The following is a 26,923-nucleotide window of genomic DNA, read 5'->3' on the forward strand; positions in this document are numbered from 1 at the left end:
GCAGATTTTACCTAAAGGTTTAGAGATTTTTCGCTTTCCCTATTCCACATATTAAAATCTTTTTCATTTTTGGTTACTTATCTAACCGTAGTTTGCTAAATGTGGATGACTGCAGAATGGGAACTTGCAGCTGCTCTGATATTTTCAAAATTATAGACACTGGGAGGCATGTATTTGCCACAATTATCATTTGTTCACTTGCATGCCAATGAAAGAGCCATAATATTTGTCACAGTTAGCAGCGTGTCAGAGTTATTAGGTTTTTTGGAGGACAAGGAGCATTTAGGGCATATTGTTGGAGACTGCAACATTTGCAGGAAATGGCAAGCAGTAATATTCTCCAGCCTGCACACCTCCAGCTATGTCGCCCGCCTTTTAGTTCAAGGTCATCCTTTTGGAAACAATGATGTTTTTAGAAAGGCTATACGTCATTAGAACTGTTTTCTTTGCATAATTGATTTAATTCAGCCACATAATGCAGGATACTACACCATAGTTCTGGTCCTGAAGCAGCAAAGCAGCCCCAGTTCATCACAGTACCACCACCATGTTTATCTGCATTATATTCTTTTTCTCTGTTACTGTGTTAGTTTTACGGCAACTGAATATTTTTAAGAGTATTTTCCCACAAGGCTTGGGGATGATCAAACTGTCACGTGACAAATGTGACACAGTCCTTTGTAATTGTAGGGTCATGAACACTGACCTTTACTGAGACAAGGGAGTGCTTTAGATGGGTTTCTGGGTTCTTTTGTGATCTCCTGGATGAGTCATCATTGCAGTCCTAATTAATTGCATAATTGGTCACTCTTGGGAGGGGTCACCACTGTTTTATTCTGTTTTATACTGTTCTCTTTTTTTCTGTTTGTGAATAATGACTGACTTTTCTACCTCTGGATCCCAAAGGAGATGTTGTTACCCGTTCCAGACTGATAGATGTCAGTGACTTTATTTCTTCTTTGCTCTTGAGTTTCGTTCGATCAGGGCTTGACGTATTTGCCCTTTGTGATGTTGTAGCCTACTTCATCTTGCATGATGGGTTCTATTTTAGCAATTTTTGAAACTTGTAGAAGTGGCAATAATCATGTTTAAACTCAGTCTTCCAAAATATGTTGTTAATCACAGTTAATTCATAGTTTTCAAAGGGGAGCGATTACGTTTTCACAATTAGCTTAGTTTGGATAACTTTTTTCCTTCGTACATTTAATCATCATTTAGGAACTGTTTTTTTTTTTTTTTCTTCACGTATCTTAGTCAAATAAAAACAATTTGCTTACCTGAAACATGGCCAAAAAGCAAAAGCGGCAGAAGGCATCTGTAAGGGTACAAATACGTTTTACAGCACTGTAGGCACCTAAGCAGATGAACCTCACAGTCATTGTTCTTTGTAAAGCAATCACCAAACATCTGTGAGCTGGGTGGAGGTAAAACTACCAGTTGGGCTTCTTTTGTTTGTTGACTTTGGCCCTTTGGCATCTCCAGCAGTTGTTCATGCTAAGTTTGTTAAAAGAAAAACAAAGATAATAAGTGCAGCCTTGGATTAAGGATAGTTGCTGAGCAGAGGCACACTGAAAGCCCTTGGACCGATTCGTCTTATTTCAAATAAATAAGCAGAGGGAACGTACAAAAATCTCATTACTAATGAAATGAAATCCTAATAAGTATCTGCAGAACAGTGAGCTGATTTCATATTTTAATAATGCATTTGTTCATTAATTCCTACATAACACAGCTGTGCAGTAAATTCCACACAAATGCTACAGTAAGCCCACAGTATAATTAACAAAGCAATTTAATTTGCTGCTTAAGGGGGGAGGGGGGTCTTTAAAGAGCCTGTGCCCAAGGGCTCATCGTCCCATAATCAGCTTTTGTGCTGCATGGTTTCATGCTTGATTGATGAATATCTAAACTGTTTTCTAAGCCCAGGCTGCTGACACCATGTAAAATATGAAAAGGAACAGATTCACTCTTTTATTTCTGTTTAACCCTGTCACCTAGGTAAACAAGGCTGATAAACCCTGGATTGAGTTTTTATTTTATCTGACATTTTACCAGGAATATGATGAGAAGGTCCGATTTGTAGTTTATGCACATGCATTCACAGATGCAGATGCACATAGAAAAACACACTGACAGCCATTCACACTCTCAACAGCAGGTGCCTATTTTTTTTTCACTCATTCAAAGGCACTATATACTAACTCAAAACATGTCAGAATGCTACTCGTCATTTATAAAACTAATTTGAATAATTATTTTTTACCTAACCTGGTACAGCATGTTGGGCAGTGTTTCCTTTAAATATGAACCGAGCAGAAAATAGAGAACCAAAAAATTGTCAGTCCTGGAAATTTAGATATAGGGGTAAAAAAAACAAAAACAACAAAAACCTGAAAGAGGACCTGAGAGGCATCAAGGACCATTCAATTAATCATCTATCTATTTATCAGTATACTATAATTCTAGGTCAGAGTTAGGTGACTGATTTTCTTGGGTGCTCGATAACATATGAAACTTGTTTCATTATGATCGAAGAGGGTGGATTGTTATAGAACATTTTAGTGCCTTGCTTGATTTGCTCTTTGATACGGTACAGGAGCTGACAAAAGTATTAGAACCCCTCAGTGTTGTTCCATTCTTCTCTTATATAGTCTAAGAGTAATGGTTTCTCAGCCTGTGTGAGGTAATATGGATGCCACACTGTTAAGATTATGTCTAGGACAACAGGTTTCACCTCGTCTCTCTGGGTCTCATGAGAGTTACCTTGAAAACTGTTGTAGCTTATAAGGAGAACCTTTGCTTTGTCTAACCAGAATGATTTGGCAGCACTACTGAGCGCATCTCCAATGCTGTAAAATCCTTGTCTCTTGCAAGATTAAAATAAAGCTGATTCTGAGTGACAATCATCAGTCTCTGGATACGAATGTTTCTACAAAAAGAGCAAAACAACAAAACAGTCAAAGAGAAAAGGAACAATTCACTTAATGAATTAATTGATAAATATAATAACCTTTTTTAAATTCTTAATGAACACATGACTCATAAAAATTTAAAGGCAATGTGGGACACTAACTGCTGATAAGAAACACACAGAATCCCACTTGAAAACAATCAGAATTTGCATTTTAGTGAAGTCCAGATTCAGTGTTAATTTTACTTCCTCTTAGTAAATAAATATAAACTTGTGGTGATGTAAAGTTTCTAAAGTTTGCTTTGTGGTGAGTTACTCCCATTTCTAAGATTGTAGTTTGAGATATTTTGGGCTTCTGATTACAGCCTGCTGTGAGCCCTGCTGTCATTTCCTCCACCCTAACACAACATCCAAACACTCCATGAAATGCAGAGGCTGCATGCAGTACAAGCTTTAACAAACCCCACTGCAACTGTTTTCCAGCCTGCCTGCTTGCCTCTGTGTTTCATCTGTCTGTCTATTTTTATTCACTCATCCATTTGTCATTCCCACTGCCCGCCTTGCTGTCTATTTGTCATTTTGTCTGTGATGTGAACTCATCCCTGTGTTATTATCATTTTTATCTGTGACACACACACACACACACACACATGGTGTGTAAGTAGCTGTGGGTTTGCAGACAGAGTTCAGTAAGTGAATTAAGCTGATCTGGACCGGGTTAAAGCTGATTCTGCTGACTTAGTGAGCACCAGTGGCAGCTGGTTGGGTGTTTGTCAGATGGGGCTGTGCTGATTTAAAAGATGTAGTAATAATTTTCATGGTTTGCATAAAATGTGAGGCATCTACAAAGAACAGCTTTATCAGTTAATATTTAATCATTATTTTCTCCTCATGTGAAGAAAACTTAATTTAACAGAGTATTTAAAAGTATATAAAAACTTATAAATACAAGGTGCACATAGGGTGTTTTATAAAATAAACCAGATATGAACTAAAATGGAATTTAATCGAATAGCTTTTTTACCTGCCTGCTACACAATTTAGTTGTATTAGAAAAAGTTAAAAACGATCTAAAATGGCTTTGAAACAAATGAATTAAGGTTTTAATATATTTTTCACAGCAGCAAATGTCCTGTTTGTATCTTTAAAGAATAGATGCAACATCAAAAACATGACTATTTCCAATGAACAAGGACTAATGTGGTGATATAAGAAGCATACATGCATGCAAAACAAACCTTACTCAGATGTGATATCTCAAGTTATATAGCCAGATTATGTATCATGCATTAAATGCTAATTCATGAGCCTATTATTTGGAAAATGTATGTATATTTTATGTTTTTGTTAAAAGTATTTTTTTTTTGTTTTATTCTTTGCATCTTTTTTCTTTACTATTTATTTTTCGACAGTCTGACTTTATTCGGTTTAACTAATAAAAAAGATTAAATAAGGCAAAATGCATTACAATTTAAATAAAAAATACAACTAGAAATGTACTCTCTGATGATGATGAAATAATAATAATAATATTATCATCATCATTATTATCATTAGTAATGCTGGATTTGACCACAGACCTTCCTGGACAAAGTGAACCCCTAAATATTCATCCACGAATGCTAAGAACCCATCCTGGTATATGTACTAGTAAGCCTGGTTGGTCTAATCAGAAGAAATCATACACACAAAATCTAAATTATCTTGTTGCTTTTGTTTTGCTAGTGACTGAAGTTCTGTTAGACTGAAGTTCTCAAGACTAAAGTTGATTTTATCAATATAATTAAGCTGCAGTGCTGATTTCTAGTAATCTGTATCGCTGAGCTTGTATGCAATTTGGAGGTGTGCTCCCTTTTCCACCCCTCTTAGCCCCACACTCCAGCAGGAAGTGTAGCACATGCCTCTTCTTAGAGAACAGCTGCCAGGATTCTTACAAAGGCTTTTTGGGAACACTGTGAGCTGGTTGACAGTGTGATGAGGTCATAGCCTAGACATAGCCTACTTCAAATTCTGAACAGCAGTGGGTATGAGCCCCATGTCTTAGATATACTAAAACGTCTCTCAACCCAGCTGATGGAACAGATAAAGACAGGTACCCTGATGTCACCAGGGCAGATATGTGCATGCTCAGAAAAAGTTCACTTTCATGATCCATCATGTAGAATATCTCACCAGGACCCTACAAACAGTAAATTCCCACATGCTTCAACTTAAATAAAGAGATTTGTTTAACACTGTAGTCATACGACCTCCTATATTTTGTAAGAAAAATGCATGTAGTATTCAATTTACTACAAACAATAAGAACTTTGGTTGTCCTACAGCGCCTGAAGGAGCTGAAACAGAGGGAGTTTTATAGAGCATTGGCCTGCAGGAGGCAGAGGAGGCGCAGGGAGGAGAGAAGAGAGAAGAGAGCACTGAGGAGAGTCCAACAACGTGACGTGAGGAGGACTGGAGAGTGGTGAGCAACATCCATTTTTTCTTTTGTTTACACTTTAATCCATTTGTTGCTCTAGTGGTGCACAACTGTCTCTCACTGCAGCAGATGTTGGTTTGCTTTTTGAATATTTTATGCAACTTTTGTGAAAATGTTACGTCTTTGCAAAGATATTTTTTTCAACTTTGAGTTTATGTTCTTTTATATTACAATGTATTTATTATAAGAGATTGCTTGTAATAATAAATCTGCAGAAGCTAATCACCTGACTGTGCAGCTCTCACTGCATTCACTCTATCATTTCATCGGGCTGACATTTATCCTTTTCCTGCATTTTCTCAGCTTTAATGAAAGTACTTTCTATGTTGCTTTCTATGAAAGAAAATTCTAACATGTACTCAGCATGAAAACAGCATACAGAAAAGGTTAGGTGAACATTTATTCAACATATTTATCTGAGTAGGTGGAGCCCAAAAACAGTAAAAGGCATATAATTGTTGAAATCTGGAAAACAGGCTTGATAAAAAAAAGATGTTTTGTATCTAACTGGGTTGTATTTAGGCTTTTAAGCAGCAGGAGTTCGCTTAATTCACTGCTAACATTTGGACATGTCATAGCAGGAGACAGACAGATAAGAACAACACCACCAATGATAGTGTCGTGCTCTACAGGAGTCAAAGCCTTCATAGTTTTACATGCTCACCTCTGGGATCTTAAAAATGAAGCACCTAAAAGCAATTCAGGCATTATAAATTATTTTAAAATGAACCAGATATGCACTAAAATGGAGTTTAATCTCATAACCTTTCTTAGCTGCTTGCTACAAACAAAGTTGCTGTGTTAGGAAAGGTTAAAAACACCTGACGTGGTATTAAAATAACAAAAATAGGGCTTGAATATATTTTTCTCACATCTTCACATCAGAAATTGGCAACAATGACCTCACGGCAAATTTCCTTTTAATTTCATTTATATTGTTTTCTGAATTAGATTGATTTAAATCACCTTTTCCTTATAATTTATCTATAAATTCATAGAGTAGCAGCTATTAATTCACGTATTCTTCATTCAAAGTGTCTTTAAGACCGTTAACTTGTGTTGGCTAAAATATATAAGTCAGCCAATGTCAACTGTGGCTCAGTAAGGGAGAGTGCTCATCTTCCATTCCAGCTTTCTCCTACCACATATCAATGTGCCCCTGGGTTAGGCAATTAACCTCAAGTTGCCTACCAATCTATGTATTGGTACATGAATGTGAGTGCGACTGAGGGAATGTGGCTCTAGCAAACAGTGCTTTGAGTGGTCGGTATGAATGGAAAAGCGATGTTGGAAATCGAACATTTAGCCCGGAAAGCACGATGTACATCACATGTATGTGTATTAATGGCAAATAAAGAATGTTATTTTAGATAGCAAAAAGTTGAAAATATATTTGTTATATATTGTGCAGTGCAACACAACTAGCTAATACAAGAAGTTATAAAAATAGAAGTTTTAAACTCTTATATACTATTGCTCCACAATGTCCTTTATTGTTATTTAGATTTTTGTCATATGACAACCATTTAGGCAGATAAACATTGAAGTAAGTGTGTAGCAGTTTTAAATTTTTTTTGTTGTTGCTAGGAACATATTTATATAGGGAATTTGAGTTAAATTAATAGTTTATCTGCCATTTATTGTACTACTGTACTGAGAGAATAAGCAGGTCTTTGTTAACTAAAGGAAATCATATTTTTCACAGAGAAAGTGCTTTAGAACAATTTGAATATTTGTTCCAAGTACAGGGGTTGGACAATGAAACTGAAACACCTGTCATTTTAGTGTGGGAGGTTTCAAGGCTAAATTGGACCAGCCTGGTAGCCAGTCTTCATTGATTGCACATTGCACCAGTAAGAGCAGAGTGTGAAGGTTCAATTAGCAGGGTAAGAGCACAGCTTTGCTCAAAATATTGAAATGCACACAACATTATGGGTGACATACCAGAGTTCAAAAGAGGACAAATTGTTGGTGCATGTCTTGCTGGCGCATCTGTGACCAAGACAGCAAGTCTTTGTGACGGTATCCAGGGTAATGTCAGCATACCACCAAGAAGGACGAACCACATCCAACAGGATTAACTGTGGACGCAAGAGGAAGCTGTCTGAAAGGGATGTTCGGGTGCTAACCTGGATTGTATCCAAAAAACATAAAACCACGACTGTCCAAATCACGGCAGAATTTAATGTGCACCTCAACTCTCCTGTTTCCACCAGAACTGTCCGTCGGGAGCTCCACAGAGTCAATATACACGGCCGGGCTGCTATAGCCAAACCTTTGGTCACTCATGCCAATGCCAAACGTCAGTTTCAATGGTGCAAGGAGCGCAAATCTTGGGCTGTGGACATTGTGAAATATGTATTGTTCTCTGATGAGTCCACCTTTACTGTTTTCTCCACATCCGGGAGAGTTACAGTGTGGAGAAGCCCCAAAGAAGCGTACCACCCAGACTGTTGCATGCCCAGAGTCAAGCATGGAGGTGGATCAGTGATGGGTTGGGCTGCCATATCATGGCATTCCCTTGGCCCAATACTTGTGCTAGATGGGCGCGTCACTGCCAAGGACTACCGAACCATTCTTGAGGACCATGTGCATCCAATGGTTCAAACATTGTATCCTGAAGGTGGTGCCGTGTATCAGGATGACAATGCACCAATACACACAGCAAGACTGGTGAAAGACTGGTTTGATGAACATGAAAGTGAAGTTGAACATCTCCCATGGCCTGCACAGTCACCAGATCTAAATATTATTGAGTAATAAAAAAAACTAATAAAACCTTGCACACTTATTCATTTAATTCTTTTAATTGAAATTTCTGCAAAAGTTATTTAATTTTGTTTTACCCCTCGGGTAAATGTCTTCATTGTTAATCTGATTTGGCCCTTGTTCTTGCAGGGGAAATTAAGGAGGTACAAAAATAACCCCTTGAACCTACCATGGTTACTGAAAAAGCTTACTGCTGTTTATTTATTAGAAACAGATTAAAAACAGTTAAATGTTTCACACAGTCACATGATAATGGTTTTTCACTATTATTATGTTTTATATCATATGTAAAACATTAAGATTTTTAAGTCAGACAATGGTTTAAAGAGAAAATGTTGTATATAAAATAATTATTTACACAGCACACAAAATTTGTTAAAAATATACTAAACAAAAGAAGAAAAAGGCCCAAAAAAGAATTATGATTACAAGAATTAGTCATGCCACAAGATAAAAGCCAATTATCGAGGTTTATATACACTCAACTAAAAAAAGCAAAGCTACTGCTTTATACATTTTAAAAGGACAAAATAATTTAACGTCAAAAATAAGAAATAAGTTAAACTACCAAAACATGGTTGCATAAATATTATAGAAAGAGACAAACAGCAGAATTTGTAAACTCATCTTTGAGAGACATACTGCCATGTTTATGTTTATCAACTCTTATTTACACACGTGTTTTTGTGTTTGAAGCATCAACATATCTGAGCGTGCATGTTTAAAAACAAAACATGGACTTGGCTGCTTCTTGCTAAAAACATGTTCTGAGGAGGTTTATCTGGCATGCCTCCAAGAAGAGAATACAGCGTCTACAGTGCCACATGTGAGCACGATTTGAGCTCAGAGCTGAAAGTCACAACCCAAACATGCCCAAACCAAGAGAACATTGATCCGTGCCAGAAGGCAGTCCCTGCAGACATCATCAAAAACATTCACAGCTCTTTAATCTATGCTTAAAAGTCAAGATTCTATACGAACCATACAACAAAACTTGCAATCATTTAAAATTATATCTGGTTTATATTTAATTTAAAAATAACACAGAATGTGTAGTTGTTAATTATTATGTCCTCATTTAAAGTTTTCTGCTGCCCTTTAAAAAAACTGTTTATCATTGAGTTGCATCATCGCAAACACTGTTTAGTGTCTGAGAACTGAAGGGATCCACTGCTGTTTTAAAGTGCTTTTAAAGCGCCATTTTCCTGTTATTATTCCTGATGTAGAATATTAGCTGCTCTGGATTTCAAGGTTTCCTTTGTTCTACTTGTTTCATAATGTGAAATGTTTTCACTGACAAACCGATGTGGAGAACTTCCACAGATTTCAGTTCCACAGATTTTACTGTGAAAGTAAGCTGTTGTAATGCATGCAGAGTGTGGGGTGACCCTGCATAATGCAACACCACTGGCAACAATGGCAACAGTGGTAGAGGTTTCTCCTGTAGCCGGTTGGTTGCCAGTTCAAACCCATGCTCTGTGTGTCTCTGTCGTTGTGTCCTTGAGCAAGACACTTGACCCTTCTTGCCTGCTGATGGTGGTCAGAGGGCTCGGTGGCGCCGATTGTATGGCAGCCTTACTTCTGTCAGTGTGCCCCAGGGCAGCTGTGGGTACAAAGTAGTCTACCACTGTCAGCGTGTGAATGTGTGTATGCAAGGGTGGATGACTGATTGTAGTCTAAAGCACTTTGGAGTCTCTGGGGACTTGATAAAGCATGAGACACGTGCAGGCCGTTTACCATTTACCATTTTGAACAAATCCTAAACTCAAAGCCAGGTTTTCACCAGATAGTCATCACAATTTTAAAGGAATTACAATGCAAAAAACACTTGATTCTGTTATAGTTTCTGTTCAATTCCATTGTCATGTTACCCTAAATTTGTTCTAATAATTTTCGCATAAGTGACTTATTCAGTAATAGCATTTTTGTCTGTAACCCTGATTTATGCCAAACTATGTGTTTTAAATTTGGACTGTATGTGTTCTGAGTATCATTGCCCTTAAAGCACTATTATTAGTAGCACAGCTAAAGTCTTTGAATCACAAAAATTAAAACAGTTTGGTTTGGTTGATCGAAGGTCAATGATCAATTTTATCCTCTGTGAAGTTGCATTGGTAATATGAACATTTAGAAAACCATTCTTCAACAACTTGCAAAGGCATTTGTAGGTCCTACATTTTGGCAAACCCGAGTCTGTGCTTGCTTCCAAATCCAAAGACAAATCAATTGAATAGCTGCTCTTGAAACAGCTTCCCCAAGCAAATTATGTCTTTGCGCAGACTCAGTTTGATCACATGTAAATGAGGCATAATGCTTTGTTTTTCCAAACCTACAAGGCAAATAAGCTCTTTCTCTTAGTCTGATGACGCCATGGCAGAAAGCGTGAGAAATGTTGGAATTTGTCCCCCGACTAAAGGGAGCCTTTAGAGTATGAAGCTCAGAACCAGAGCAGAAGTTACAAAATCTATCCGAATGCTGTTTTTTTAATAATTTCTTTAAATGTAGTTTTTGTCAAAATTGACGATTCTCCTTTGTTGTATATTACAGGCAAAAAAGATTATGTAAATGTTTACCATTTAAACTCATGTTGTACTTTAAAAATAAGTATTACTACTTTGTTCTTGTGTGGCCATTGCTTTATGCATCGATGCCCAAGTATGTTGTACCGAATTTGGTACTTTTATAGGTACCAACCAAATTCCGTAAGTACCTATCCACGTAAAATCAAACCGTACCATGTTTCGGTACGTAAACGCATCATTGTGACACCGAGGGAGTGGAAGAGTGGAACATTTTTCATGCCGGACATAAACACAGCATTGCACACACAGAAGCGTAATGACGTCAGGAGCCACTGCCACAGACAACAAAGCATGTCTGATAGAAGGCGTTCAAAAGTTTGGCTGCACAGGAGTTAATATTTATTACCACATAAACCCCTTCAAACTACCGAAAATTGGTACCGTTGAGTACCAGTATCAATTCCCAGGTACCAGGTATCGGTACCGTATCGGTTCAAATGTGAAAGGTACCCGTCCCTATATAGAATTGCATTATATTGTACATTATACTGTGCATCTTTTTTCACTCTTTAGCAACCATATATATCAGACTGTATATATATCAGGTGTGTTAGCTTTATATTATTCACATTATTGCACTTTGTACATGGACATGAATGTAACTATCAGGAACTACCAGCATGCATACAGTTAAAAAAAAAGTTATGTAAATGACGATATATGTCCTGTAAAAGAAATTGCATCTTGTGTGGCTTCATATGGATTTTCAGGAAGCCTATAAAGCCTTTCTGACCAACAAAACTGTGTTCAGCACACACTCACTGAATGTAAATATTCTCAGTATCGGCTGTCATTCCCATTTTCAGATAAACAATGCCAGTCGGTTTCTAGCACAAAGTGAGAAGAATAGATGCATTTCTTTTCAGCTGGATTTTACCTCTTGTCCTCCTTAATTCCTCTCCTTTCAATGTGTTCTTTTTTAACTCGTCAGTGATTTCTTTCCTTTTTTCTGTATTTATTTTGTTTTATTTCCCCCCTTCTTTTATCTCTGGTTTCCTTTTCCTTTCCTGCCATTCTGTCTTTTCTTTTCTTTTGTTTTCTTTTCTTGTCTTTTCCTTTCCTGTCTCTTCTTTCTGTTCACATCAATGTTCACCTTCCCTAATCACCCTGATTCAGTTTCTAATATTTTCCAAATTCGACCATATTCTTTCCGTATTCATCCTCTTCTTTCTTTATTCTCCTCAGTGCTCCAGGTTCTGGTCCCATGTTCCGGTCCACCACAGTGGCAATCGACCCAGAGAATCAGCCACAACCAAAGGTTGAGCGGAACTGGCAGGATTTCCATTCAAGTGGCGCCGAGCGGGTAACAAGTAAGAGCTCTTATCCGCTTAAAAGTCATGTGCTGGGCTGCTTAAATAGTTTATGAGAGTGTGTTTGGTTTTGGTGATGAGGAGATCACTCTTGATACTGAGGGATTAATGGGCGTGTGGTCTGCTGAATTATTTCTGTTGTCAACAGAAATGAAATGAGATAGACATGAACATGAAGCAGTGCAATGCAATACAAGAAAATTGTGTTCTGGGCAATTGTACAGCACATGAAATAATACTGCAGAGATTCACAAAGAGCAGCAACTGTTAAAGCTTCTCAAACCAAAAACAGTTCAATTCAGCGGTAGAAAATGCGGCAGAGAGAATTTGCTGAGTAAATTAACACAAACATTTGTTTTATTGCCCAACTGAAAACCATTAACAATAAGTTGTAGCATTAATTTTGTCCTTAACTGTTCAGCTAAACTGAGCCCATAATTCAACAAAAAGGTATTCAGTTGTTTTTTTTTCCAAAATAAAGAATTTTGATAATCTAAATCTAGTTTAAAAAAAACCCCATACTTATATTGCCTAGATTAGATCTCACTCATTTGTAATAATGGCCCCATCTGACAATGATAGGGTGAAACTCATATTTTAATACTGTTGAGCTTTCCATGAGTTATACTGCAGTATGCAGGACGTTTTTTTTATAGATAACCTTGCTGTACTAAAACTGCATGTCATTTAAGACATTTAAAAGGTTTTCAGTTTTTTTTTTCAGCTGCACTTTCTTACATATCAAAGAAGAAATTGATTTAAATAATAAATAAAGATTTTAAACCAAAACACCATAAAGTCCCAGTCAAACCAGGATTGTGATCTTTAGTTGCTCTTGGGTAAATATTATGGAAAACAATTACTTCTGAAATACACCAGTTGATGTCACATTGCAACCACAACAGGCCAACACAAATTAGTGTATCATTGTGAAATGAAAGAAAATTTAAATACCAATACAAATCTGAAAAGAGTGGTGTGCCTTTTTCTCTGATAACTCTAAATCAAATCTAGTGCACCCAGTTGCCTTCAGAAGTCACATAATTATTAAATAGTCCAGATGTGTGAAAACTAATTTTAGTATAAATCCAGCTGTTCTGTAAAGGTTTGTTTAAAGACCAGAGCACTGTTCGATCAATCATCTGAAAATGGAAAGCGTAAGACACTACAGCAAACCTATCAAAACATGGCCATCCACCTAAACCAAAGCAGGCAAAAAGAGCATTACAACCAAAAGCCCATGGTAACTCTGGAGGAGCTGCAGCAATATACAGATCAGGTGTTTATTTAGCACAATAGTAGCACACTCTACAAACCTGGTCTATAAAACAGTGGAAGGTGGAAAACCATTGTTGAAAGAAGGCCAGGTAAAATGTGTGTGTGGAGCAAAAGTAGCACTGCAAAACATAGCATCATACTGTGGGAATGCTTTTCTTCAGCAGGGACCAGAACGCTGATCAGAGTGGGGTGGAGCTTCACCTTCCAGCAATATAAATATCCCCATAAATATTCAGTTGCTAGATGTGCAGAGCTGGTAGAAACATAACTTAAAGGAAGCTCTCATTAAGGCGATAGGAGGTTCTATAAAGCACTGACTTCTCTGTGTGTGTGGAGGGAGCAGGGGATATATATATATTTTTAGATTGATTAACCGAAATGCACAGCTTAGAATTAGGTCCATAGTAAATCTTTACATAAAGTAGGTTTGCCTGTGAGAACCTGTTCAACTGAATTACCTTCTGTCATTTTGTCAAAACTTGTTATGTAACAGGAGTTGATATCAGATCCCTTCAGTTCATCTTAAGTGGATTTGTGTGCAAAATGGCTGTATTTTAAAAGCTAAGAAAGCATAACACAAACTTCAGAGAAACAATCAGCTGTCATCCTCTCTGATCTGGAAAATATGTCACCCCCTCGTTCGGTAAAGGTTTCTCATTATAAAGTCAAAGCTGAAAGAGAAGTTGGACAGCTCCTGTCTCTCTAAGTGCTAAATGCATTCACATTTTCACAATAGGGTGAAAATTCATTTTAAGTTTCGGCTTCTTTAAAAACCCAAATATTTTATAAACTGTGTTTCCAGGCATAAGAAGGAGGCACATGGTAGACAACTTTTAAAGATATGAGTCCTTTGAAAACCTCTGCTCAGGATTATCTGTCTGAATCATTTAACAAACCTGTGTCCAGACAGATGAGTGTCTGGCTGCTTGTTGTGCACTAAAAGGGTTAGAGAAAATCAATGTTAAATTATTGGAATAAAACCTTTAAAACCTTTAATTTTTATAATTAACAAGTGAGATACTCATTTAACTTTACCAAAAGGCATTATGGGCATGAATATCACAAATTTGGGGTTTTCACTGATGGATCTGAACCATTTATTTTTCATGGTAGAATGATGATAAAATGTACAACAGTTCATTGTAAAACTGGTGGTGAGGCAGTGAATAGCTGTGCCTCACCACCAGTGGTGCTGTGTCACACACACTGACTGATGCAGGCAGTTGGCGCATGCCCATTGCTGTCTCTCTTTATATTACCAATATACATGCTGGATTACACATGTATTAAAAATGCTAAATTTCCACAGTCTGATATATTTAATGAATGTGTGTGATATATATAATCTTTCTAATTGGCCATAAATGAGCATTGAAAATGTACAGCGTGAAGCAAAAAGTACTGTGCAGCACTGAGAGGGGGCAGTGCTGAGCCCCATAGACAAAGACAGCTAACAGCACGTGGCTCCAGCTCCAGCTATGCAGAAGGCAGGGGTGTTTTCAACGTCAAGACCGGTAACAACAAAATGAAAGATTACAAAAATGGAAAAGGATTTTTCCAATCTAGATTTTCAGTCGATACAAGAGGTTTTAGAGAGAGGAAGAACAACTCTGGAGCTGAAAGATCTGCTTTAAAAAAGTGGGAGAAAGATGGCCCACTCTTTTCAACCAGAGTTGTAAACCCCAAAACAGCGTAGAGTACACGGATTTGACTTGGAATTGGAACTGCAGCACAGACTGAACACTAGCGTAGCATAATTAAAAGCTGTTAAAATAATTAATGTTTCAATTTAGGTCAAAATTGAAATATTAGCCTCTATTTAGGGTTTATATATTTGTACATCCAACTCCAGAGGAGTCTGTGCCTCACCGCTCATAAACGTCACTGCTTTTGAAGTACTGACCTTGGGGGGGGGGGGGGAATATTTATGCACGCTAAAGTTTCCTGTTATTTCGTACCATTTGTTGTTTCCTTTACAATAAAAAACACATCTTCAAAGTTGTAGGCATGTTCTGTAAATGAAATGGTGCAAACTCCTGAAACACTCCATTCTTATTCCAGGTTGTGAGGCAACAAAAAAATGCCATTGGGTGAATACTTTTGCAAGTCACTGTATGTTTTTCTTTAGTCAGTCCTGCACTAATAAATCATTCAGTTGTGCTAAAAGCAACAAAACAGAAAATCTTGAAACATGAGCTGAATATTGTATAAAAGTCTCAACAAAGTCCGATCTGCAACAGTTTTCTTCCTACACTGTTTTGTTGCTGTGGTAGAAATATAATCCTGTGATGTGTTGCATGTAAATATAAGCCCTGTCAGCAGTAGTAATCCTCTGATTTCTTCTCCTATCCAGGGCCTCAGACCCCACTCATCCAGCCCTTCCTCCCCCTAGACCCTGCACTCGAGACCAGACTCCTGAGCAACACTGAGTGGGCATATGGCCAAACGGACGAAAGCAACTCTGCAGGTGCTGCTGAAGGACCCTGCATCCTCAAAAAGACAAACCTGGACTGCAGTCACCTCAGACCCAACCACACAATGAACCCTGATGGCACAAACTGTACTGTTTCCAATCATTTCTTCAAACATTTACAGCCTCATTGCTACATGAGCAACAGGATGACTCCTGTAGATATCCCAAAAAGTACCACTGCCACAAAAACCTGCGACAACCTTGAAGTGAACACAAATGACAACAGAAGCAAGGCGATGAGCACGACTGATGCTATGTCAGCGACAAGCAGACTTCGCCCTGTGTCCTTCTCCCTGCCTAAGCGGACCTGTGTCCTCCTGCACCAATCGGCTGCGGTCTTCATCCAAGCTGGACAGGGTTCAGGGTTGTCAGGAAAACCAGTGGGTGTGGCAAATCAGGAAAGAGCAAAAAACCTCAGAGAGCAAGTTGCTGATCAGGGGCTCAAGTTTCCAGTGTCCTCAGATGTGGATGCCTGGGACAGTGGAAACCTGTGCAGTGTGGACAGTAAGATTGAATTCCAGCCAGCTGAGCATGCTGATAAAGGATCATTGGGATTGTCTATTAATAAAGCCCAGATTTCTTCATGCAATCGCAATGTGATTGAAACAGAGAACTTGACTATTAGTGGAAGTGGAGCCCAGCTCTTATTATGTAAGGACAATGAGGCCGAACATGGGACTGGATCTCATCTTTATTTAAACGGTGACAAACCAGGACAGATTTCTGACAGCGTCAGCACAGATTCAGTACAGAGAGCCAATGAGGTCCACAATCAGGACACAACACAGAAAGATCTGCTTTGCCCTGCCACAAATTACCCTGAGAAGTCTTTGTCTTGTGTGGTAAATGAGAGTCCAACTCCAACACAGCCCAAACAATCAAGCCTCCCCTCATTAACCTGTTACAAAGCATCATCGCCTATTCCTCCAAATCGTCCTAAGGAGCCTTTCTGTCAGGTTCTAAGCCGTGATGGCAGCAGGGTTCTTCTCTGGCCCACAGAGATGGTCAACTACACCAAGACATCACCCTCCATCTCCTATAGCATCAACCCTCTGCTGTATGACTTCAGAGCTCATCACAAGGCCAAAAAAGAGGACAGCGAAAAGAAAGTAGGGCTGGAGGAAGAGAGGGAGGGAATAAAGCCATCTGTGATCAAACAACCCAACTGCCAAGAGAGGCATGAAGATACAGAAGGAGAAAGGGAAGTGAAAATAGATGAAAAGGGAGAAGAGGCAGAGGGAGGACAGGCAGGAAATCCTGTGGAACTTGACGACCATTGTGATGGTGGCGATGCAATCCAGGGTCGCTCCAGTTGCCAAGATGAAAACGCTTTAAAATTTGTTCCCGTTTCTGCAGAATGCCACCATTCGCCGGCGCTGGGCCTTCAAACGACAGCGACGAGAAGGAGGAGAAGGAGGGCAGGGATGGGGAGGGGAATGAGGAGGAGGGGGAGAAAGAAAAGAAGAGGAATGGTGAATAAAAAAGACTCACAGAAAGGAAGGATAATGAGTCCCCTTTTTGCAAGTCAGATGTTTGAAGGGAGGGGGGAAGAGAAGCTGAAAAGAAAGGGCAACATAAAAGATGAGAATAGAGATAAAGAGCTATTAAGTAATCTCGCTGCAAATCGCCTGGTAGGAGGGAGAGAAAAAAAGACGAAGGAAGAGGAGCAAAGGATGAGAGAAGATCAGACGACGCGAGAGAGGGCAGGTAGAAATGACGAGAAGAGAGGAGAGCTATTAAGTAATCTTCCTGTGAATCGGTGTAATCGGTGTAACCAGCTGTGTCTGCAGGTGAAGCGGGAGGCCAGCCAGCATCAATCCCACCAATCAGCCTCCGGATGGGGCCTGGGGCTCAGAAAGTTCCTCTGCAGGGGTGCAGCGTGCAGCTCTGTGATTAGCCCCGGCCCCACGTCAGTTATGGAGATGCCACACTGTCCTGCAATTACACCCGACCCTGCTGAGGATGACAAAGGGACAGGAGTGATGCACAAAGACATTCAGGCGGGGAAGGAGGATGGGCAGGAGCAAAGGAATCCGCGGAGCACTGAGATAAGCAGCAATGAGGATGTTGAGCAAAACAGATGTAAGCTAGCGATTAGCGGTGTTACTTTTCCCCGTCGAGACACAGCATGTGAGGAGGAAATGTGTCTCGTGCTTAAACCTCATGGAGAAACAGCAGGAAATCAACCGATTAGCCCCATCCCCGCTTCCTCCAGAGACACAGCGTGTGGTCCAACACAAACAATACCTGCAGGACAAAACTGTGCTATGATAGCTCAGAGCCCACACTGTTCGGAAAGAGATCTGGAAACCGGATCGTCCTGTGGGGACGCAGCTCTTCCTTCTAAGTTGTTCACAACGACACTGCAGAGAACAGGAACAGCTGGAAAGAGGAAGGGAAGATTTTCTGAGCCAGTTGTGCCAAAAAAGAAACGGAGAAGAGGAAGGAGGCAGTTGAGGAGATTCATGAATGTTCTAATGAAAAGACAAGAAAGAGCTGAGGCCAGTTTGACCTTCAACCTCAGTGGGAGAGCCGACTGTTGTTTTCAGGAGCTCAGATCTACAGACTGCCACTCACTCTGTAGGACACAGTCCCTGTGCCACAACTCCATCACTGAGGAGGAAACATGTAGCTGCAGTTCTAACAATCTACACAACTCCTGCTGTTGTGATGTAAGCACAAGCAGCAGAGGAGCTGCTAATGGCTGCAGTCATTTAAACTTTGATCACTCCGAAGGCTTGACACAACCCCCTGACTGTCACACCTGTAACACACAAACACAGCACTGTCAGGGTACTGAGAAGTCTATCAGTGACGATGAACGTAATTCTGCCGCCTGCTGTGATCACAGTGCCAAGTCTGTCAGGGGATGTCATATAGGTATGGTTGACCAGAATCCTGAGTCTACCTTGAATAAAATCGACCCACTTGTGTGTGCATGTTTAACAGATCCCCTCACATGTAGCACTAACGACGATTGTCAGTGTGAAAACAAACATACAAATGATGAAAAAGTGTCCACAAGCAGGGATATCTGCAAAACTGATCACACATTTCATCGCAGTTGTGACTCTATTGATAAAAACGACAGAGGCGATCACAGCAATGAGGGTGAAACCAAAGCACAGTGTCATGTTAATGAGAGAACCCCTCTCTCTGATCCAGAAAGTGATTATAGAAGCTGCGGTGTTCATCAGAGTGAAACTGATGGTGGTCAGTGCGATGATTCCAGCAGTAATCCTGATTGTAATTGCAGCGGTAATACTGTTAATAACACCAGCACCAAAAATGAAGCAGAACATGTACTCAGAAGGGAGAGGCAGAGGAAGGAGGAGGAAGAGAAGCAGCTGGAAAGGAAGAGAGAGGAGTGGGAGAAGGAGTGGGTGAGGAGGAAGGAGAAGGAGGAGAGGGAAAGGGAGAGGAGGAAGGGGATAGAGTTTGAGCATCTCTTTTCAGAGAAGAGGCAGCTCTTTCCTCATCACCTGCCCCCACACTGCATCCCCCTCCACGCTCCACTCCTCCTCCAGCCATCCCTCTCCTCTTCCTTCTCCTTCCAGCACACCTTCATCCAACACAACCTCTCCCTCCTGCCACCTCTGTCCCACCTCCACCGCTCTTCATTCCCCCACCTTCTTCCCCCTTTCTCCCCTCACCTCTCTCCTGCTCCTCCCCCTCCACCACCACCTCCTCCTCCACATCTTCCTCCTTCATTCTATGCCTCCTCTCCCATCCCACTACTGGAAGCTCCTAGTCCTTACCCCTTAGGGGCAGCATTTCATCCCATTCAGAGTCACCCCCCTTCTTTGTACCCTCCTCCTCATCCAGCTGTCTTGCCCTTACAGGTGTTACTCTAGGTTGCCATTTTTCATGAGAAGTTCCACATCATTGCCTAAATATCACATCCAGGGTGAAATTTAGGTGAATCTAAGCAGAGCGTAATCAGAAAACAAAGCGGATCTTTCTTGACGCAGAGCCTCTCGCGATTCTTACACTCAAGCACTGGCTCACATGTCTGGAAAATATTGGAAAAAAATAAAATAAATAAATAAAAGATGGCTAATTATCCTCATCAGCCGCAATCCTGCTCTAAATGAGCCTCAGGTGTGCAGTCGGTGGGATCGTGGTATGAATACACAGCTGAGGCTCGTTTCCCTTGGCAGAAATCAGTTCAGGCTCCCGTTTTGCATTTTAAACCAAAGATTTGCTTTCAGGGTGAATTTTAGTGACATTACAAAAGGAAAAAAAGTTCAGCCTTGCATACTTTCAGATATCCTCACTCTGTGATCAGAAACACAGGTTGTTTGCCTTGCTAGGTGTGGATTTTCTCTCTGAGAGGTTCAATTTGAGCACTTTTTTTAGGAGTTACAGTACCTTGCAAAAGTATTTATAGCCCTTCAACACGTTCACCTTTCCCACATTTTGTGCTAAACACAAGCTGTATGTTGTTGGGATTAGACAAATACAAGATAACTGAAAAGGACAAAAAAAATGATACATGGTTTTCAAAATTCTATCAACAGTGACATTCTGCCATAAGGGCCAGATTCGTAGCGTGCACAACTAATATTTGTCTGATTAACAGAATCTCCCACCTAAGCTATAGATCTCTGCAGCTCCTCCATTGTTATCATCGTACTCCTGGCTGCCTCTGATCACTGCTCTCCTTATCTGGACTGTCAGTTTAGGTGGAGGGCCATGTTTTGGCTAGTCTGCAGTTGTGCGACAGACACTCTTCATATATATATATATATATATATATATATATATATATATATAGAGAGAGAGAGAGAGAGATTTTTTTTTTTTACAAGTCAGAGTAAGTAAGTGAGGTAAATATCAATGCAGGCTACATTATTCAGATTTGTTATTGTGAAACTGTTAAAATCCATGTTACCAGTGATGCACTGCATTGTGTGCGTCCACCACCTAAAATCTAAATACAAAAACACAGACATTTGTGGATGGAACATGACAAAAACAAAAAAGTTTAATTTTAATAGTTTTTATTTATATTTATGGGGGACTAAAATGTTTTTATAGCCCCAGTGTTCATGTACAGGCATTAAAGCATTGTGTTTGAAACAGATTCTTGAAGCTGAAAATTACAAATCTGAAAAGAAAAGAGCTGAGTTTTAAATGAAAATTATTGCCTTGGTAATAACATTACCAACACCCCCATGACATACCAACATCTTTTATTGACATGTCTATCTCTAAATTGCATTAGCAGTAGTTTTGGTGCCAAAGTCAGATGAAGAAGAAAATGCTTTTGATATAAGAAATATCTCTGCTTCTGCTGCAAGAATTTTGTAAAATTGACCACTCTGCCAGACTACGCTGAATATGTAAAATCAGGGAAGAGCTATACAGTTAGAATTGTAATAGGCAGATAAAATGTGAATTCCAGTCCCTGAAAAGAGAAGCAGGAAATGGAAGAGCAATTATTCAGAGTTTTATGAGAATTTACAAAAAGCATGAAGCAAAAAGGCGAAAGGCTTTCTGCTCCTTTGTAGGTTACAGATGAACCAACACAAATATGAGCAACACCCCCCCGCGGGTTTCATTTACAAAGAAATACAGTGGCTTAAAGCAGTATTCCTATGCCTTGAACTATTTCTATTGCAAAACTACAAAATTCTATGTATTATTCTGAGATATCGTCTGATAGGCAAACATTAACTAGTGGGTAATTGTGACATGGAAGGAAAATTATACATGGCTCTCATTTAAGATCTTTACATATAATTTTTATTCATCCACTTTTTTTTCTGACACTCCTAAATAAAATCTAATGCCACTACTTCTCTTGTGAAGTCACCTTATGAATAGTGTCCACCTGTATGTAATATTGTCTCAGTATAAATTGCAGTTGCTCTGTGAAGGACACCATGACAAATGTGACAAAATGTGACAAAACGTGGACTGGACCAGAACCAAGTAGAGACCTGACTGAAATAATTGTCAGGCTGGTTATGTAGTGTTACTGCAGTTTGAGATGCAGGTAGATACAAACTGGTGGTACATTTTGCAGGGGCTTTATGCAAAATGTCACAGCAGCTTTTGGCCAAACTTGGGAGACACTAAAGGTGGACACCGGTGAAATGGTTAGAAGGAAAGGGGATGCATAATTCAGTATAAAAGCACAGATAAGCACATCATCAGATGGTTTTATATCATTCCTGAAACCTGATTATGTTTACAGCAGATCTCAACACAGCAAAAGGGATTGGTGTTACAATTAGAACAACTCATTCCATTTCTGAGATTGTGTATGAACAATAAACCTAAACCCACTGAGAGATTTTTTTGGGACTACAGTCGTCCCAGAAAGCATACAGAAAAGCAAGTGGTTTTATTTTTGTTAGAAAGTTATGACCACACATTTTGGCAGTGACACAAATATTGATTTTTTTAAACTTTTAACATTATGTTTGTTAGGTATACTAAAGAATGAGAAAACGAGAGATTTGTTATGTGAAGAGTCCATGTTTGCATTGTTAACTGATATGCTGGTGATCAACATCTGGGCCAAATCCTTGCTGATGGTGACCCAGTTTTCAACAGTTCATCTCAGTTTATTGGTGTCTGTTCCATCACCTGGTTTTTGAAAACTGACTTCAGTTTCTCAGTATGGTTTAGATCCAGATAAATAATTTCAGAGCACTGATGCCAGAGCCACTTTATTACCTAATAACACAGTCCTTCATCAGGACCTATTAATCAAAAAATAGGTCATGTCGGCAGTTTGATTTTCAGTTTCAAGCATCCGGCTACCTCAGGTGAGTGAACCTTCATTGGCACAGACAGAGCTTTTGCATAGTGTTTCATAAGAGAGATCAGAGTGAGATAAGATAATTTTTAAACATGTTCAAAAGTCTGTCTCAGCCTGGCTTATCTAGTGATCAGAAAACATCTGCAACAGTGTTAAATGTGTTGGAAGGTGTTCACTGAATCGTTACTTGCCTAAGGCAGTTTATCTTCCTATGAAACTGAAATGCAACACAGATATGTAATAGTGTGACAGGAGTATTGACAGCCTTCTAATTAAATTAATAGATAGATTTCATCATAACTTTCTAATGCAGACATGAAGTCAGCTGATCATTTTTGTGTTGGGCTACAAATACAGTGAAAATGGGTTTTAAATGTAAGCATAATTTATACATAATTTGCCACCACAAAAACTTTCCCAAAGTTTGCAAAACACATTTGTGACACTTTTTATGACAACTGGCAAAACAATCCCTGTCACCTTGATTTTATTGAACCTTTTCCAAGTTGACCTATTGCCTTAAACATCAAAACGGCTGACAAATAGATTTAGCTGGCGGCTGGCAGCAGCATGAACTCCGTCTCTGTTGTTGCTGGAAAGTCTCTGATGTTATGGGCTGCTTTTTCTGCTGTGTATCTGCTGCTGTTACTTCTGTGTCAAAGCCTCAGGCAAAAACTTTGGAACATGCACTGACCACCCACCCACGTCGGAGTCTAATTGAACATATCCAAGAGTAATTCATCTTTCAACCACATTATCCAGGTCTGTTAGAGGTACATGCATAAAAGGCTGTCTCTGCAGGGCAATGCACTATCACAAATTGCTAATATGGAATAAGATGTTCCTTTTGCATTTTCATTTAGAAATAGCTGCTTTCTCTTTAAATATGAAATGCAAGGTGTTATAAATTGATATAGTAATGCAATTACTAAAGTACCTGTAATGATCTAGCCCAACAAAGTTGAATAAAAAGGCAAATGCAGACTCTGTAATGTAAACCCCACATCCCAGATGCAAGAATTGTGAGAGTTAATCAGATTTAGTGAAGGCTTCTATGCTAAGTTTTATTATGGATGTAGTGTACATAAATCAAACCAAATAATATTCTTAGTGATCGTTAGTTGATTGGTCAATCCACTGTAAATCAGGATGAGACTCAACTTTATGAAGTGCTCAGTCCTATTTTGTCCAACATAGTTGTGATGCAAAGAAACAAATTCCAAAACAACCCCATTAATATGAGTACTACAGAGATGCCAATATATTTGGCTGGTGCTTCATTTATCATTAAAACTACAAACTGCATTACACTGAAATACAATAGGGAAAAAAACAATAAAAAAAACTGGTAGAAAACGGCTTTAGGTTTTTCCCTTGAGTTGCTTTTTAAACAAACCAACAGTCAATACAACATATAAACAGCTCCTTCCACAGATGAGATGCAACAGCTTGAAAGAAACGATCCCCTCAGGATTTAAATTAGTTTGAGAAGCTATTAAGGATCTCTGGTTAGAGGACCTGAAGGTCAGAGCTTAATTATAAGGCTTCAACAGGTCAGAAATAATCTGAGGCATTGACCATGCAAAGCTATAAAGGTTGCAGCTGGCAATGAGTGAAGAGACAATAAACCAGAGGTTATACAGAGGTTATTCTGTTTGCCTTAGTTTTATATATATATATATAGTATATATAAATAAAACTGGCTGTTTTTTTTGGAATTTGTACAAAAAAGAAAAAAACGAGACTCCAACTTTGAGGTGAGCGGCACTAAAACTGGAAATACCTTTCACTTTTGCCATTTTGTGAAAACAGGCACGTGGTCCAATAGGAATTGTTAGTGTAATATTTATGCAGTAAATAACTTTATTTACCAGAAAAGAAGGTGTGTTACAGCTATCAGAGTACAATGAAAGAATAATCATAACTAAAGTCAGATATTTGACTCCAGCTATTTTGTCACTGCCAAGAAATATTAGGCACCCAGAAAAAACTATAGTAATTTGCTGGAGACTAACAGCTAGAATAGACTACACATCAGAGGTTTTCCAATGCTCAATAACACATACACCTCAGTGAATATTAATGTTTCCAAGGAGCACTGTAGTGACAGAACTCTTAACACAATAATAAAAGATGACTTGCATTGGCTTTTTCAAAATGTCTGAGCTTGTATTAACTAGTATTGCTAAAAGTAGTTGTCCAGTCGCTGAGCACAGCAGTTACAACATTATGTCCAACTAGCAGCTGGTAGTTGGTTTAGTTGGAGTTGCCGTCATTCCCAATGTTACTGCTTCATAGAGAAATAAGTTGTCACCAGCAATTGTTCTCAGTTACCTGTAGCCTGCATGAGCTTAGACAGGATAGTCTCAAAACATTCTTCACTGCACTCCCTATTTGATTTGTGTCTGTACCCCTAAAGGCAGCTCAAGGAGCTATGACCAGCAGAACCTGTACCACAGTTTGAAAACCATGGCTACAACTTCTTCCTACAGACCCACTGATGTTTTTAGTGGGTCTAAATGTGAAGTGCTGTAAACTGGCTTTGATCTGAGAAACAGCTCCAACCTTTACACTCAGCATTTCACACAGCTGATGTTCTGCCATCTTAGTCAGTTTAAAATATCCCAAAGTGATGGATTGTTATGGCTGAAACACACAGTAATTGATTCGGCTCGTCACATGAGGTATTTGACTTCAGCCCAGCATCAGAGCAGCGATGAAACGCACGGAGATGTGAAGGTTTGTCAGGTAATCATACGCTAAAACAGCCGTTTATCAACGGCAGCTTCCTGCTTTTAGTTGTTATTAGGCTGCAACAGGACAAATCAAATGCGGAAAGTCCAGTCCATTTTCCCTAAGTAAATAACTATGCTACCACTTGTTTTCACTCTTATTATAATGCTAATTATCTCTGGTATATGTCATGAAGAAGATTATTGGTGATGCACGTTGACAGCTGAAAGTAACAGAGGAAAAGGAGAAAAAAGCAGAGTAACTCCAACTCTTTCTTACGCAAAGCTTTTTTCCTTCCTGACATTTTCTCCCACTCCTCTCAAGTCGAACATCTGGCAAAGATTGCTTTGGGGCATCAGCATGTAGCGCCTATCCGTCTACCCGGCAATAGATTATTCTGGTGCAAACAAATAAAGCAAACAATAATCTGCATTAAAATTCATCCGGCAGAAGCAGCTGTGGGCGGAACAGCGTTCGCTCTTTATAAAATAAAGCAAGCCGTGCAGAATCATGGACACATGCTGTTGTTTGATCACTGCAGCTGTCCCCACCGGTGCCCACTTTGTGTTCGCTCCCTGAGGTCATCAAAAAGTCTTCTTACAGATCATGTCTGCAGGGTGAGGCATAACCCAACAGAGCAACTGATGAACCATGGTGTTACAAAAAATTCTCCTTGCAGCTTTGAGCGCAGGAAAGCATGTGTGAACAAGGAGTGCACAACAAAAGAGGTTTTTGAACTTAATGTTCTCTATGAACATAGGTCTTATTTATTACTGTGATGAACTGTGTACATTAGAGAAGAGCAAAGCTGTTATTAGATGTATTTTTGTAGCGAATCCTCAGTTGAATGAGGCTGATTTTGTATCATGTACTCCTATTTTAGCTAGTAAATGAGCCGCATACTAACTTAATTTGTCCTCTTGTTCATGCTGTTGTACATATTCTTTTAAGTTCTTGTCAAGTAAATGACGTAAAAAAAAAGCATTTTTTTTTCTAATTTTGTGAAATAGAAATGTCTTGAAATCTGTCAAACAAATATCTACCAGATTGTTTTTGTTTGTTGGGAAATATCAAACTTGTACACACAAATTATGTCCCTGAATATTAGAGCTAGTGAATCTAGTCTGACAGTTTGAATAAATCTGGAAGACTTGAAATCAGAATATACGTCTGCATGTTTGTTTTGTTTTAGCACCATAAATACATTGTATTACCTTAAGTATTGGGTCACTTGTCCTTTGCTCACATGCATTTTAACGACATTTCTTCCCTAATGGGCCCAACCCTTTACAGCTACAACAGCTTCAACTCTTCTGGGAAGGCTGTCTAGAAACTACTATTTCTACTGAAATATTTGACCACTCTTTCAGGAGAACATTTAGACAACACGTCATATCTATATTTTTAATTTGCTTTAAAATACAGTGCTCAAACAAATAAAGGGAACACTTAAACAACACAATATAACTGTCCACTTAGGAAGCAACACTGATTGACAATCAATTTCACAGCTGTTGTTCAAATGGAAAAGACAACAGGGGGAAATCTTTGGCGATTAGCAAGAAACACTCAATAAAGGAGCGGTTCTGCAGGTGGGGACCACAGACCACTTCTCAGTA

General features: G+C 39.1%; 1 protein-coding gene across 1 annotated transcript in view; it reads left to right on the forward strand.

Annotated features, from left to right (window-relative positions):
- Window positions 1-26,467, forward strand: part of LOC124859668 — a 113,482-nt gene extending 87,015 nt beyond the window's left edge. Inside the window, exons 3-5 of the mRNA XM_047352573.1 lie at window positions 5,236-5,372; window positions 11,924-12,048; window positions 15,680-26,467. Coding sequence (XP_047208529.1) covers window positions 5,236-5,372; window positions 11,924-12,048; window positions 15,680-19,653 — 4,236 coding nt within the window. The 3' untranslated portion in view covers window positions 19,654-26,467. The remainder of the gene's footprint in view (window positions 1-5,235; window positions 5,373-11,923; window positions 12,049-15,679) is intronic.
- The last annotated feature ends 456 nt before the right edge of the window (window positions 26,468-26,923 follow it).

The sequence above is a fragment of the Girardinichthys multiradiatus genome, chromosome 22 (assembly GCF_021462225.1).
Source record: "Girardinichthys multiradiatus isolate DD_20200921_A chromosome 22, DD_fGirMul_XY1, whole genome shotgun sequence".
Lineage (NCBI taxonomy): Eukaryota > Metazoa > Chordata > Actinopteri > Cyprinodontiformes > Goodeidae > Girardinichthys > Girardinichthys multiradiatus.